The sequence below is a fragment of the Ixodes scapularis genome, unplaced genomic scaffold (assembly GCF_016920785.2).
Source record: "Ixodes scapularis isolate PalLabHiFi unplaced genomic scaffold, ASM1692078v2 PGA_scaffold6__148_contigs__length_123643588, whole genome shotgun sequence".
NCBI classification, from domain to species: Eukaryota; Metazoa; Arthropoda; class Arachnida; order Ixodida; family Ixodidae; genus Ixodes; species Ixodes scapularis.
In genome coordinates this window covers 58,099,254-58,113,814 of record NW_024609881.1, presented here as the reverse complement: position 1 = coordinate 58,113,814, position 14,561 = coordinate 58,099,254, and the positions used below count along the sequence as shown (strand labels likewise).

Sequence of the window (14,561 nt, the reverse complement as noted above, 5' to 3'; positions counted from 1 at the left end):
AAAAAAAGAAAAATACACATTTGGGGGAGTGTCTGTGTCCCTTTAACATTTTATATAGTTTGGAAATTCGCATTCTGAAATGTTTTTTAACATGAGGTCATTATGTACACAAGACTTACCAATGTAATACCTTTCGGCACAGTTTGAGGAATCCAGCAAGTGTTCTGTCAGTTGCTTCGTGACGCCAAGAAGGACGGAGTGCATATACTCGCATGCCTGGCCAGACACCAGGTCATAGTGCTTGAGGTTCACCAATGGAGAAGGTCCCTTCAATCCATTTACCGTTGAGTCATATGCAACAGCATACTCCATGTCGCGGAGAACGAGCTCGTGTGTTCGTTCTTCACTCTGCTGTGCCTCTGGATACCTCATAGCACCTGGTAAAAAAAAATATTGCAACTTTTTGTAAGGGCAACCAAGCAAGGGGGCAGGTACAGTTAAAGATAAAAAAATATGATTAATAGATAATGTGACAAAAGGAACGAGAACACGTTGAACAGATCTCATATAATTTACCTTCAATGTGTTCCCCAGGAGCCAAGCACCATGGGCAGCCGAAGTAACCGTTGAAGAGAACTTGGTTCTGGACGGCAGCACGTGCCGGAGCATCGACACAAGAGCATACAGCGTAGACTTTTGAAGTCACTGTTCTTGAATTTGACTGCCAAACTATGGGGCTCATGTTTGAGAGATGCTCGACGAACTTGTCCAGGAAAAGTGACATGTTCGGATGTTTTGTGCCGAACCAAATGCCAGCAACTCCACTTGCCAAGAAACGCTCGGAGGCCGGCACTTCATTGATAACAAACTGGAGAGGCCACACAGACGCCTTCGACGACTTGAAAATGGGGCTTCCGTCTGTGTTGAAGGTGATGGTCAAGTCCCCCCACTCCAATGCACCACTGGTTTTGAGTTTCTTGTAGAGGCTTCCATCAGTGAAGTCAGATATCGTCTCTTCAGACTTGTCGTTCAATTTCTCTAAGTTGGTGAAGAGCCCCTCTGACGTCTTGCCGATAATCTGCCGCACTTGGTCGTGTAGATCAAGGATGGTGAAGAAGCTGCCCTTGCTTCGAAGCTCCGAGATGGTGGTGCAGTTCTGGCATGTTGCACATATAATTTTTGATGTCCTGTCCTCTGGTGTAGGTAGGTAGCCTTCACAGAACTCGCAGTAGTAAAAATCTGTTGAACGCCCGAGCTTCGACGCCAACAACTTTCTAAACAGATACTTGGTACGAGGAAGTACCTCCATTCCACAGATAACATTAATCAGTGACAGCAAGTTGTCTAAACCACTCCACGTTAGGTTCTCAGACGTAACAAACGTCATTACCATGGCCAACACTTCTGCCTTGCTAATGTTGGACATCGGCAGAATTACGTGCCGCAAGCTTTCAAAGCAGCACGCCACAATCTGTGCTGCATCAGGAAACGAGTCGTCCTGAAGGCCTTCATCGGGATCATCGTTCACGTCGCCACGCTCGATGTCCTGCAGGTTATTTGCGTCCACCTCGTTGAACTGTGAGGCATCTGGATACAAAGTTGTAAAGGGTACGTCTTCACTTACTTCTTCAGTCGCTGCACGAGTCGCACTGTCAGTACTCAAGTCCGTTGTAGCAGCTGGATTGTCACTAACGGGCTCGCTAGATTCACGGGGTAGGCTGCTCCGGTAGTGCAGTGTCGATGACGGAACATTAAAAGGTTCATTTGGTTCCAAGTACACCTTCTTGGATCGTTTATTTTGTGGTTCGTCCAACGGCAACTGTTTGGCAGACATAATAGCGCGACTGAACCCCGAACCACTTCGCACTTCCCAAATGTGATGCCGGTGAAGCAGGTGAAGCTAATGGTTGTTTCGTGTTGGATTTGGATTTCACTTCATCGGGTTGCCGTTGGGTGGTTGATAAAAATAGCAAAAACACAAGTCAAAAGTAGATTATAAATGTCGTAAAGCATATTTCAAGTTTTTTTTTAGCAAGAGACGTTTAAAGTTGGGGCTTGCTGTAGAATGCATCGTTAAAAATCGCTGACTGCTCGTATATAATGAATTTTTTATCGAAGTGTTGCCGCCAACGCTAACACTGGTTAGGAACAGACGCGTGCGGCGTGTGAGCGACGCACCGCCGCCGCCGCCGCCGCCGCCGCAGTCACGCCGCTTGCGCCGCTAACCGATTCCACAAATATTATCACGCCGGCGCATCGTAACCGCGGCGTACATTATTGCTTGATATTGGTGTTTTCTTTTTTTAACCATTTTCGTGTTTTATTTGTGCAAGTATTTTTTATGACATTGTTTCTCCTCCGCGCCGCACCGCCGCCGGAGAAAAAAAAACAAAAAAACGCCGGCGCGCCGCCACCGGCAGTTTCTGACCGGTGCTGAATACATGTGCGCTTGTTTACCTAAACGCGAGCAACGTGGTTGTTGCGGCCGTCTCCAGCGCTTATTTCTTTTCAACAGCTAATGATGTTTGCCCATGTACGGTACGTTCAGGACAATATTAAGGCTATTGTTCCAGCGACTTTAATTAGACACTTCAACCCAAAGACTGTTGTCGACTACGACAAAGGGCGTCATTACGAAGCCTACTGGAGGACTGCGACGGGGGATCAAGAAGGCTATTACGCAGCCTTTATCCTTCAGTTGGCAGGTAAGACATTTGTCAACAAATGTTCACGTGAACGAGCGAGAGGGTTTGTTACGGCCACTGGTAACGAACGGTCGTGTAGAAGTAACTATGGTCTTTCAGATTCTCAGTTACATGGCCTGTGTTGCGGGAGGCTCTTGCAGGAGGGATCCGTATCACAGGAGCGAATTATGCTTTAGCGAACAGCGGTCATTTGTGCGATCGACGTTTTAGCAAATCACTGGGGCGCGTGTTAACCCATCCCCCCGCGGCGTTCACGCCGCTTCACGGCGACAGTCTGCGGCGCCTCATTACAAAACGTTAAACCACCTAGCCCACGTAAACACGCACCGCTTTTCGGCGGCCGACCATTCGTAAAGTGTCTCGACAAAAAGTCGGCCTTGGCTTAAACGTCGTACGACCAAGTGTGTGCCACCCAAATCGCGGCCGCCGCAGGCCCTACTTGCAATCGTGTATATACCTCTGAAAGGAGCCGAAAAAATTGGCGTCGGCCCATAGCGAGCTCAAATTTATTGAAATACGTATCGCAGTGGTGAAACGAAATTTACTAAGTTTCAAAGCAATGAATTAAAAGCAATGAATTAATCCCCCATTCCAGCCTAGCACCACCCACTCCACCACTACCCACTTTACCTGTCCCTCCATCCTTCCCCTTTACCAATTCTTTCAACTCCTTGAAAGAATTGGTGAATCAGGTCGCGACCTCGCACTAATTGGCGTGCGCTGATCCCCTGATTCTTTAAAGGGGATAATTCAGAACTCCTTTAAAGTGCCCGTTAGTATGGATATTCATTAGTCCGGCTATCACACTTGCTGTAGAGGTTTCTTAGAAGGGGCTAACTTTTCATGTGCTTATTGTTTATTTTTTGTTTGTTTTCAAAACCAGAAAATCAGCAGGAACTGATAAAGAGCATCTTAAAGTCAAGGGCAACTGCTCTGCCTGTTATCTTCGAGGGCCCCATCAATGACAGTCAGGTAATTCTCTAGTTATATAAGGTGGTTCAAGTCACCAGGCTCGATCTAAAATGGACCGTAAAAATCGACGCCTGCACGTAGCCATCTAAGCTTTATGTCAAAGGTGTCTCTCACAGGTCAGTTTTTTTTTGTTAAATTACAAAGCGTAGTTCTCTTTTAGTAAAAAGTAGGGCCAAGAAACTTGCCGGGGTCTACGGCGGGCGGCAACCCAGACTAAATCCAGTAGCGGGGTGTGTTTGGCGCTCGTATTGATAGATATTGATAGATGGCATCGAGAGCAGCGTCGGAAGGTGCAGCCGACCAGCGAGAGAAAGCAGACGACACGCAGACGAAATCCGTTGGCAGCAAAAGCACCGCCGTTATGCAGACGCGTTTTTTTACTTTAAGTTTGTTTTTATTGTTCGCATTTATTTTTTAACCGAAGGTACATTTCGAAAAGATTATATTCATTTTAATAAACCACGGTGGTCGCGAGCCGTCCACCGTGGTAAAAATCGACGCCTGCACGTCGCGATAAGAAGGCAGCGCCATCTATCAATACGAACGCCAAACACACCCTGCTACCGGACCACTGTCGTCTGCATTGCTGCCCGCCGTAGACCCTGGCAACTTTCTTGGCCTTATTTTTTACAGAAAGAGAGCTACGCTTTGTAATTTTACAAGAAAAAACCAACCTGTGAATTACACCTTTGACGAAAAGTTTAGATGGCTACGTGCAGGCGTCGATTTTTACGGTCCATTTTAGATCGAGCCTGGTGACTTGAACCACCCTATGTGTGTCATGGTACAGTTGTAACAGATTGGTTTTACAGGCAACCAGCACAAGATCAAGACGAGAGCAGATGTCTGCCCAGAGGGCTTCACGCAAAAAGGAGATGACCGACATTCTGAGCAGGAAAAAAAGGGCGGCACCGAGTGTCGACAGCAGTGAGGATGATGACGAAGGGGTTGTCCCTGAGAAGCTGCTAAGAGTTGAAAGGGAGGCTAACGGTGATCTGGAGAGAGAATTGAAACGTGTGAAGACGGAGCTAGCAGCTACAAAGAAGGAGCTGGAGGAGGAGCGGCAGTTAAGGAAAGCTTTGTCCTGGACCCTCCTCTCTAAGTTTGGTATGTGCACTTTGGGATGAATTGGCTTGTTTATAGTTGTTTTAAAAAACTGCAGATTTCTTAAGTCTTAATATTTATAGATGTTCATCCAGGAGCTAATGTCCAAGTCAAGGGACCACGAGCTCAAGCAGAGGCAGCTCCTGCACCACTAAGCGTTTCAAGTGCAAGGACCAGCGTGCTGGGGTAATTTGTTTAACTTTCCTTATGAAATATTTTAATGTTCGGAGTAACTCCAGTATGCCTTTATTTTTATGATAGCCGACCCAGTGACCAGGTTCCCAGGAATCGACCACCAATCAGCGATGTCTCCGCTCGGGCCTTGGTGAGAAATTGCTGTTTATGAAAAAGCAGGTTCATCTCTGATACATCTTGAACAGAATATTGATGATTTATTGTGTAAAGATGTGTTTGCCGGAGAACACCTTACTTGACCCTATGCTCTATTTGACATATTCTTTTCGGTACTGATGAAGGTGTGGGTGGGAACGAGTCGAACAGCAAAATGCTTTGCATACATGACTACTGGCATGTAGAAAGTGCTTTTGAAAACCATGTCCTTGTGCCTGTGGTTTTGCCAGTACTGGAAACAACTTCAAGTAGAATATAGTTTGAAGTGGTTTTATTGTGTACTTTGTTATGGCAGGTGCCGTGCATGGAGGGAGAGGAGCCCTTTCCTGAGCACCTGCATGAGCACCTGCATGAGCCCCTGCCTGAGCCCCTGCCTGAGCCCCTGCCTGAGCCCCTGGCTGAGCACCTTCCTGAGCGTCTTCCTGAGCCCTGTCCGGAGCCCCGCCCGGAGCCCCATCTGGAGCCCCCTCCTGAGCCCCGTCCTGAGGACCTCGGCGAGGATTTTGCAAACAGGTCATCAACTCCACTATTCCAGGAACACGAAGGACAGGTTGGTATCTAAGTCAGTTTTAAGCACTCTTCGCTAAATTGAAGGGATACAGCATTTGCACATTACTAACATGCTTTTTTCACCCCAAAGTATATACTCAAAATTATGTGTGCGTTCGAATCAAAATTGAAAACAAAAACTAAAAGAACAAAGCACAGAATCATGGTGTAAGGTGGCCAGCCCCATCACCATAGACATGACGTTTTTGTGGTCGCCTCTGTAATAGCGAGTTTGTTTGACACATCGACATAAGTTTTACCCTGAGACCTGGTTCACTTGACGAGTGTACCACAATGCTTTTGCTATCTCTGCTGTGGTACGTGTGCCAACTATGAACCAAAACAAACTTGCTGTTAGGCTACGTAGCAGGCAGAAATGCAACAGTGGAGTGCCAGTTGTTTCTATTTGCGACGAAAAATGTGGTGAACAACCATTCTATTAGAGATTTTTTGACATAATTTTTGGCAGCACTTACGAAACGCGCACAGACGCCGATTTTGGAAATATGAATATTCTGCTTTGCGGCCTTATACCCAAAACAAGTTATTGAGCAATCCTGCTAACGACGCTCTGCATGGCTGATCTAAGCACTGTGCTTCTCACCTTATGATAGACCGCAATGTAGGTAAATACAGTGTAGACTGCATATAACGTATGTCGCGAAAATCCGCACTATAAGCGGTACCGCACTACTATAACCAAAACATAAATTTTTCAGGCCAAAAATGCAAGCCATCAGACAACCTACCTTTGTAAAAGAATTTATTTTATGTTAGATGAAGAGGAAAGTCGTTATTTCACCAGACTAGTACACTTCTCTCGCTTCTCTCTCAAGTGTGTCACACATTTTGAAAGAAATAAGCGACTTTTGTCTGACGCAGCCTTTTAACGGCGTCGCGGGTTGCGGATGGACGTTGCGAGTGTTCAGGATTGCTAACCCTAATCACTTTTCTCCGGTGATGAAAACGCGTGAAAATTCGCATCATTTATACGGTACGCGCCAGTAATACCTTCATTTTGAGCACAGGCATGAAATGCTCCAAATAAGAAATCCGGGCGATGTTCGAAAACACAAATGCTTAGAAATCACCACTGTAGTCGAAGTAAACAACACGACAACATGAGCGTTTCTGCCGTCTTGAGAGTGCTGCCACGACATCGCCGCACGAGTCGGTGGATCTTCCCTTCTAGTACGTGCTAGGTTATCATAGCGACACACAACGAAAATTCACAGTCAAGGATAGCGCTTTTACGCGGAACAATGAGCTTCCACCACGCTATGCTAGCCACCATAACCACGCCGTCTACGTCGACAATTACAACTGCCGCCATGTTTGCGGATAGAAGCAGCCGGCCCGCGACCGGCATGCAACGCGCGCGAACACTTCTCCTCGACCTGCAATTGGTCTGTCGTTGCGGTTGTTCTCCAACGCAGCGGAGGGGCGCACGCACGTGAACGACACATGCGTGCGTCCCTCCGTTGCTATGGTGACTGAATCCTCTCTCTTTGCTTCTCCCCGCTTCTTCGAGCAACCTCCTTGCCCCGCGTCTTGCCCCGCGAGTGCCACTTGCGGCTAGCGCCGTTATCTAGTGTCGCACAGGGAAGCGTGCTCGCTGCGTTGGTCGGTCGGCGGGCGGTTCCAGAAACCGCACTATAACCGGTATTTCCCTTCGCGTGCCTGCATCTTAAGCGGTATGCAATTACATGGAGTTCTATGGGAGGTGAACCGGTGGTTTAAAAAAGCCGCGTTATACCCGGTCCTGCACTATAAGCGGTTACGTTGTAAGTGGTCTATACTGTAGTATGAGCTCCTAGCTCAAGAATGCAGCTAAATTGCACAAGCTGCCATCATGCTTTTATCCTTAGCTACGGCCTAATGTAAGGTGAAACAGATTCTGTCGTCATAGCAATGATGCTGTTCATATAATTGACGCAATTCAGTTAGCTTCTTAAGCTATTGATCTCTTGAAGGAGCTCTTCAACTTCGCTGGTGGAGAAAGTAGACCCAAGTAGCGCTGCTAGGGGTGCTAGATTACCCGACATTATCACCTCAACTTGTGCTGTTCATCACTATCGACTTTAGTGTGCAATGCATGCTGGGATGGCGATCTGGTGCAAGCAGCTGCAGTACTCCGCATGTGCTGGCCTTAAAATGGACTCGGCAAGTGCAGCCACTCGGGGAGTGCCGGCTGAAACGAAACTTGTTGAATGGAGTCGAACAAACTCGCTACAATATCCGCTTCACCAGCACGTCAAACTTGCTCTTTTCGGATTCTTGTTTTAAACCTTAAGCTGCAGTTTTATTATGTAAAAGAAAGAATTTTATTGGAGGTTTCTTTAAACAATGATTGCATTGGCAAATGTGCACAAAAAAAAAATTGCAATGTGTGTATGTTCATACATTTTAGAACTTAGTCTGCCTCAATGGGCGACTTGTTTCCCACTGTAGAGGAGAAATTTAGCCAGTGCAGTACAACGACTAGCCTGGGGTCTTCAACGCGTACCACATAGTAGTGATACACGACCACACGCCGGTACAATGCTCATCCAGATCGAAACGGGCAGGGGTGCAACTGTACTTAGAATCCCTGGGTTCTGCAGCGCTAGTTTTCGCTCCACGTGGTCTGAGCTGGTGTGCACTGGCCCACTCGGCCACCGATCCCCTCGGAAAATGTGCAACATCGCAAAGTTTGAGTTTCATGAAACCTTGTATGAACAATGTGTTGTTTAATCCTAAATCTGCGAAGTAGAATCTGGTATTTTCCTCATTATACCGTTGCATTAAAATTTGGGACGTGGCAGGATCATACGTATATGGTAAACAAAACCCCTTGCAGTTCTCAATTATGTTTAATGGCTAGCGATATACTCAGGTGTCGGAGGAAAATATTTTATCTACAGTCGAATCTCATTAATTTAAACTTAAGGGGGGCCGAAAATTTGTTTGAATAAAGCAATGTTTGTATTACCAGGAGTTACCTCCCATAGAGATGCATAGGATGGGACCTGCATGTTAGTTTGAATTAAGATAGTTTGAATTAATGAGATTCGACTGTAGTAGTATTAAAAAAAGGTAGCCCTTTTCATTCTTTCACATATCATTAGCTTGTGAACACCTTATGATGAGGTGATCATCTCTTCGCACCTTTATTTAAAGGACTGTCGTGGCTTGAATTGACTTGTTGTCTGCTTCTTAAAAGTTACGATGCATATCTTGTAGGCTATGTTCAACAATGTTCTGTTTCCAGGTTCATGTGGGGTGCAACATTCTCATACCATGTAGCAAGTTGAAGTTCGTGTTCAAAGCTACGTGCGATTCGAAGTGTGCCAAAGATGCATCGAGGACGATCTGGACGACGCCTCAACTACTTGAACGAAGTGTGAGCGGCAGGCCCTGCAACAGGTTCAAAAAACTGGGTGCTCAGGGGAAGATTCCGATGACGCCGGAAAAGAAGATTGCTGTTCGCAGTAAGATAATTACTTTCTAAGATGCTTGCAGTGACTGTCAGCATAGAAATGATGTGCTCTCTAGTGGTTGTGTGCTTTCTACTGGTTCTGTCGTAAAAAAAGCGTGGGGAAATTGGGAAAATTGACATTGCTCCTCAGGTGCATTGCTGATTTCTCCAATCATGTGCTGAATTAAGAGGCTTACGTTTGCAGTGAGGTCTATAAACTGTGTAATACATAGAAATATCTCCACTTATCAGTTACCTTTTATTGCATGATAATGCCACATTATCATGAAAACCGTTTTAGCTAAACATAAAGCTTGCTTTCTTGAAAAGAAGAGTTTAGCAGCGCTCTATGCTTTTAGAGTTTAAAAGACTTGCAATTACACTAGATGTTCGTTAATCTATACTTGACAAAACCACAGATTTTTGTTTGAATTATCACAACTTCATTTTTGTGTTTTATACGAACCGCAAGGATAGTTTGTCAGCTTTTTTTCGCAGGATCAGTTCACTTATTGGCAGATTGGAGCTCCGTGCACGCTTAAAGGGATACTGAACTGAAATTTTGAGCTCGCAAAACAGGGCTGGAGCGATAGGCGGGATGCTGCAGAATCCAAAAACACCATTCATACAGTGTTTAACGGATGGCCATATTTTTTTTTCAAAGAAATGCGCGACTGAACACGGCCGGCGAGGCATGGGGCATTACGATTCTATTCTCATTCCCTGTCCTCCTCGCTTCGTCCCGTCGAGCTGGTGAACTGAAGCGAGGCCGCTTCCCCTCATTCTGAACCGTTTGAATATAACCGTGATGCCACATTCCTCACTTGATTGCTCCCTTCTTTTTCAAAAATACGGCCATCCATTTGAGATATCGATCTCTGAGTGATGTTTTGGAATTCGTAGTGTCCCGTTCAATGCTTCTGCAGCTTTATTTTGCGAAATCCAAGTTTCGGTTTTCAAGCTGTGGGTGTGCCGTTACCCTAAGGCTTTTTTGATCCAGTACGAATCGGCTTGCGTTGCTCAAAAGCTTGTCCTTCACTTTGAAAATGGTAGTCAGGATACTCCTAGTAATCCCATGTTTCAGTGCCACTTCTTCACTTCCGAATCAACTTCTCTCCCATCGCAACCAATTTCTCCTTTACGGAGAGAGTTTGGTATTTACCTCGCAGCGACATGATGAAAACTTTGCCACAGCCAATGAGGGAATGTGTGGTGCGTTACACTACGGTGCACGCATGTAGCCAGGATTATGTTTGGGGGAGGGGAGGGAGGGAGGGAGGGAGGGAGGGAGGGAGGGAGGGGAGGGGAGGGGAGGGGAGAGGAGGCTCCAGCAAAATGGAAGATTTCCGAGGGGGCCCGGGCCCCATGGGCCCTCCCCTGGCTACGTGCCTGCTACGGTGGCTGCAAAGTAGCAAATACTGCAAAGGCGGGTCACATGCTTCAGAGTCGGCCTTCGGCAGCACGCTGGGAAAAGCAGATGTGGCCAAGTGTCACTTTCGTACCCGAGGACGTTTTTTTTTTTCTTTTCCTCGCGTCAACACACGATTGTGCATTGCCGTGTTCTGTCGCCAGAGTAGTCCAAGTGGTTTTGACCACTTAAATAAGTGCAGGATGGTGATATGCTTTATTTTCGACTATTTTTAGGTGAAATAAGAATGCAAATGCTCAGCTAGTGGCGGCAAAGGCAGCCCATATTTGTCGGTGCAAACAAGCAGAAGTATGAATTAACTCAATGGTCTAGTTTGAAGTAAGCTGAAAACATAAGGGAAAAACTAAAAATTTGATTTTTGTTTGAATTAATTGAAAGTATGAAATGTCCGAGATTTAATTATCGCTAGTCTTCTGTATGCCGATTCCAGAGTCAATTAAACTAAGAAAAAAACGAGTAGATTTCGACTGGGTTCTAATTTCTGTTTTTGTTTGTTTTCAGACATGTTGGAGAAGTACATACGCGACCATCCAACACAACAAGAGACCAAAATAATGCTGGACAAAGAATTGAAGCCAGAAGAGAAAGCAGTCGCTACTGCTAAAATTCGGGCCGACCGGCTGAAGAATACAAACAAGTATATCTCTGAGCTGGTCAATGACCTAACGAAGAAGTAAGTCGTTTATATCTTTGTGTCAGTATTCCATGCGGAGAGCAAGTCGTGTGCTTTTTGCTCAGGAGTAGCGGGGATGTCAGAATGATGTGGAGCTCTTATTGACTGATAAAAAAGATAGTGGGTAGACCTCAATGCTAGATGCCTTGAGGTCTACCCACTACTTTTTTCAATGAGCCAATAAGAGCTTGGCTTTCTGATATCATCGCAACCCCTGCCCAAGAAGCAGACGACTTGTTCTGTGCATATATCTTAAACTTGCTAAAATGAGTGGTGAGCTGCATGTTAGAATAATCCTTTCGGTACAACTAACAAGGTCAGGTGCATTACTCTTAAAGTGTGTATCTACAATTTGGAGCTGGTAAACATTAAGTATGTTTCTTCTTTATTATTTGACTTCTGAAGATATTGGCACTTAGCAAAGAGCCGGCTACTCCAGTAATACATTTTTGCAGACACCTTATTTCTTTCATGAGTCACAACCACCTCGAAACAGCCCTCGATACAAAGCAGGGTTGTGTCGACTTTTGTCCAAACGGCATGCATCTATTCATAGCTTTCTCTACTGGACGCATGTGCAGTGTATGTTATTAAGCTCCTTGACAATTACAGATGCTTGATTAATGAACCGGGTGTTAGGTTTGATTCAAGCAAAATATTTATGCACACTCAGCCTAAAACGATATAACGCGGGAAGTCGAATCTTGTCCACAATACATGTGGTCAAAGCTCAGATTTTCAGCTGGTCTTGTGAATGTTTGGTTGGGCCGTGGTGAGTAATGGATACGGAACATCATAAGTTGTCAGCAAGAAAACAAATGTAAGCAAAATATTGGCTGGTTGTTTGTCCAAGTGGTTTTGTTGAATCCGGCGAGCAGCATTGACGGAAGCGAAGCAGTTGGTGTTAGAAGGTACTAATGTCTGGGAAATAACCCATGCACTACTCTCATAACTACACTATTATAGTGAACTCACAAATTTGCCATCAAATGAAGAGGACGCTGCCAAAGGTTTGCAATGTGCAAGCATTCGAAATAGAAGTGCAATTTAGACAGCCCAATCTGCTTACCACTTCCTTCGTTTACGGGGGCAGATACGCAAATGAAAAATGTATGATTGGTTAACTAGTAACATGGACCTGCATATACCACATAAACTAATGTAATCAAAACTTTTTTATTTTACGATTGCAAACGGGGCTGCCGATGCATAGGGTTATCTTAGGACTCTACATTCCTCGTGGATCAGGCAGCAGTTTGTTTAATGCAAAATTACAATTAACTCATTTTCAATGTGTGTTCTCTTTCCAGACACAGAATCAAGCGAGCCCTTCTTGCAGAACAGAGTGAGGTAGGAGCCTAATATGCTTTATTTCTTTTGTGGAAGCAATTCAAGGCTGCAGGTAGCATGGTGGTTTGGTATTAAAGGACACATGCAAAGGAAAAAAAAACATTTTTTTTTAAACAGCTTAGATGGAAAAAGGATATCATAAAACAATTTTACAACCAAGAAAAAAATTTTTTAGGACTATATTTACGGCGCCATACGAATTTGTACTTGGCGCCGGCTGGCGCCGCAGGAAAGTGGCCCTTGACGGGCCCATATTTGTCACGTGGTGCTTGCGCTCTTTCGGAAGCTTCCTATGGCTTCTAAAAGTAACTTATTCATCTTTGTTTGACGTATAACAAAAAACTAAGATAGATAAGTAACTTTTATAGCCCAAAGGAAACTCCTGAAAACGCGCAGCAGACGTGGTAGACCTGTGCGCCGGTCAGATGACGGCAGCGGCACCCCGAAGCAGACAAACTTGTGTGGCGGCGGCGACGGCGGCGTAAAGAAACTCGTTGAAGCGGCGTTCGCACAACGCTGAGCGTGCGGCGGCGACGCAGCGCGGCGGCGCGCGGGCCTACCACGTGACCAGCGGTGGCTCCCGCGAGCGCCAATTACAAATTCGTATAGCGCCAAAAATATAGCTCTAAAATTTTTTTTTCTTCGTTGTAAAATCGTTTTATGACATCCTTTTTCATCTAAGCTGTCTAAAAAAAAAATGTTTTTTTCCTTTGCATGTGTCCTTTAAGATCTGCTGAAAAAAAACTAGGTTTTGTCACTTATATTTCGGTGTCTCAGTTACAAACACAGCAGTATTGATCAGGAGTTCTGAAACAAAGTTCCATCGAACACGATTTTGGCGATTGCTCTTCAGGGTTTCGCGAACATTTTAATTGAAAATTCACTGATTACATGTGTCAAGCTTCACTTTAATCTTAGGGGGTGAACGCTGCCCGTTTTTCTCTACTTATTTTTGTGACCGCCATTGCTTGGAAAGAAAAGTTGTCTGTTTTTTGGGTTCAAGGACTCATCCTATGTAGTATTTAACGAAAGCTAAAAATTTGTTGCATCGTCACTTTAGCTGTGAAATAAAACTTGAACATCAATTTTGTGTATAACTGCTTGCACACTGGAAACGAAAAGCTTGTGGCATTGCGAAAAGCAGGGGGGGGGGGGGGGGGTACCTCCACTATTTGGTGGGTTGCAGGGTACCAGAGTTTGGGAAGCATTGCTCTAGGGAATTCATTCTTGCCCTCAGTGTGTTTGTATATTTTGCAGTTGCCTGGCAGTGATTGTGCCTGAAAACACAGAAAAGAAGAGGTAGGTTTTTCTTGGAGAGCTTACTGCCTTCTCAGAACTCTTTCTTGTAGCTATGTAACCTTGCAATAATGTTGATGCTCACAGTTCACTGGCAACAGCACGCCAAAGGTGTTGAAACTATTTTTGCTTCCTAGCCTCTCTTCATAGACTCGGAAGTGGCACCAGTGTTTAGACAGGATCAGAGTAAGGCAGTTTTTCTGCCTTGTTTTTGGAGCTGCTGATGCCAACATTGGTTCCCATTCAAAAAATAATATTCTGATCTAATGTAATAGTAATCTGACAGGCACATTTTAGATGCATGGGATAATTTGCTACTAGCTCTGATGCAGCAAGTGTCCAATGTTGACTATACTTTTTCAGGTGTCAAGTGAAAGAGGACAATAAAACGAGGTTTTGTTTATAAATTAAGCTTTTGTTGTTTGTTGCATTTTTTGCAAGGCTTGTAAGCCAAGCACAACTGCTACACCTTGCCACAGATCGGACGCAGAGGCAATTCATCTACACATATGGACGTCTCGCACTGATACAGATCCCGAATGTTGAGTGGGTGCTGTATATGGGCCACAAATGGTAAAACGATCTCGCATTTTTACGGATTTTGAATAGGTATATCGGTCCCACACATTTATACAGGACCCATATAAATGTATATGGGTCCCATATATTTATACAGAACCTGTATAAATGTATGGGTCCCATACATTTATACGGGTCCTGTATAAATGTATGGGT

At 45.0% G+C, this 14,561-nt stretch overlaps 3 protein-coding genes across 3 annotated transcripts; 2 read left to right on the top strand and 1 right to left on the bottom strand.

Annotated features, from left to right (window-relative positions):
• Window positions 1–457: 457 nt before the first annotated feature.
• Window positions 458–1,433, bottom strand: LOC121838497. The gene has a single exon (XM_042294775.1). The coding sequence runs from the start codon at window positions 1,364–1,366 to the stop codon at window positions 458–460; it is 909 nt and encodes a 302-aa protein (XP_042150709.1). The 5' UTR covers window positions 1,367–1,433.
• A 1,025-nt stretch (window positions 1,434–2,458) lies between these two features.
• On the top strand, window positions 2,459–5,634 carry LOC120848640 (BEN domain-containing protein 5-like). Its single transcript, XM_040504618.2, has 6 exons — window positions 2,459–2,645; window positions 3,529–3,617; window positions 4,430–4,724; window positions 4,805–4,907; window positions 4,983–5,046; window positions 5,368–5,634. Exons 1-6 carry the CDS (start codon window positions 2,459–2,461, stop codon window positions 5,632–5,634), a joined length of 1,005 nt encoding a protein of 334 aa, XP_040360552.2.
• Window positions 5,635–8,856: 3,222 nt separating this feature from the next.
• On the top strand, window positions 8,857–14,237 carry LOC121838496. Its single transcript, XM_042294774.1, has 5 exons — window positions 8,857–9,091; window positions 11,009–11,180; window positions 12,491–12,530; window positions 13,788–13,829; window positions 14,190–14,237. The coding sequence occupies exons 1-4, from the start codon at window positions 8,857–8,859 to the stop codon at window positions 13,809–13,811; spliced, it is 471 nt and encodes a 156-aa protein (XP_042150708.1). The 3' UTR covers window positions 13,812–13,829; window positions 14,190–14,237.
• The last annotated feature ends 324 nt before the right edge of the window (window positions 14,238–14,561 follow it).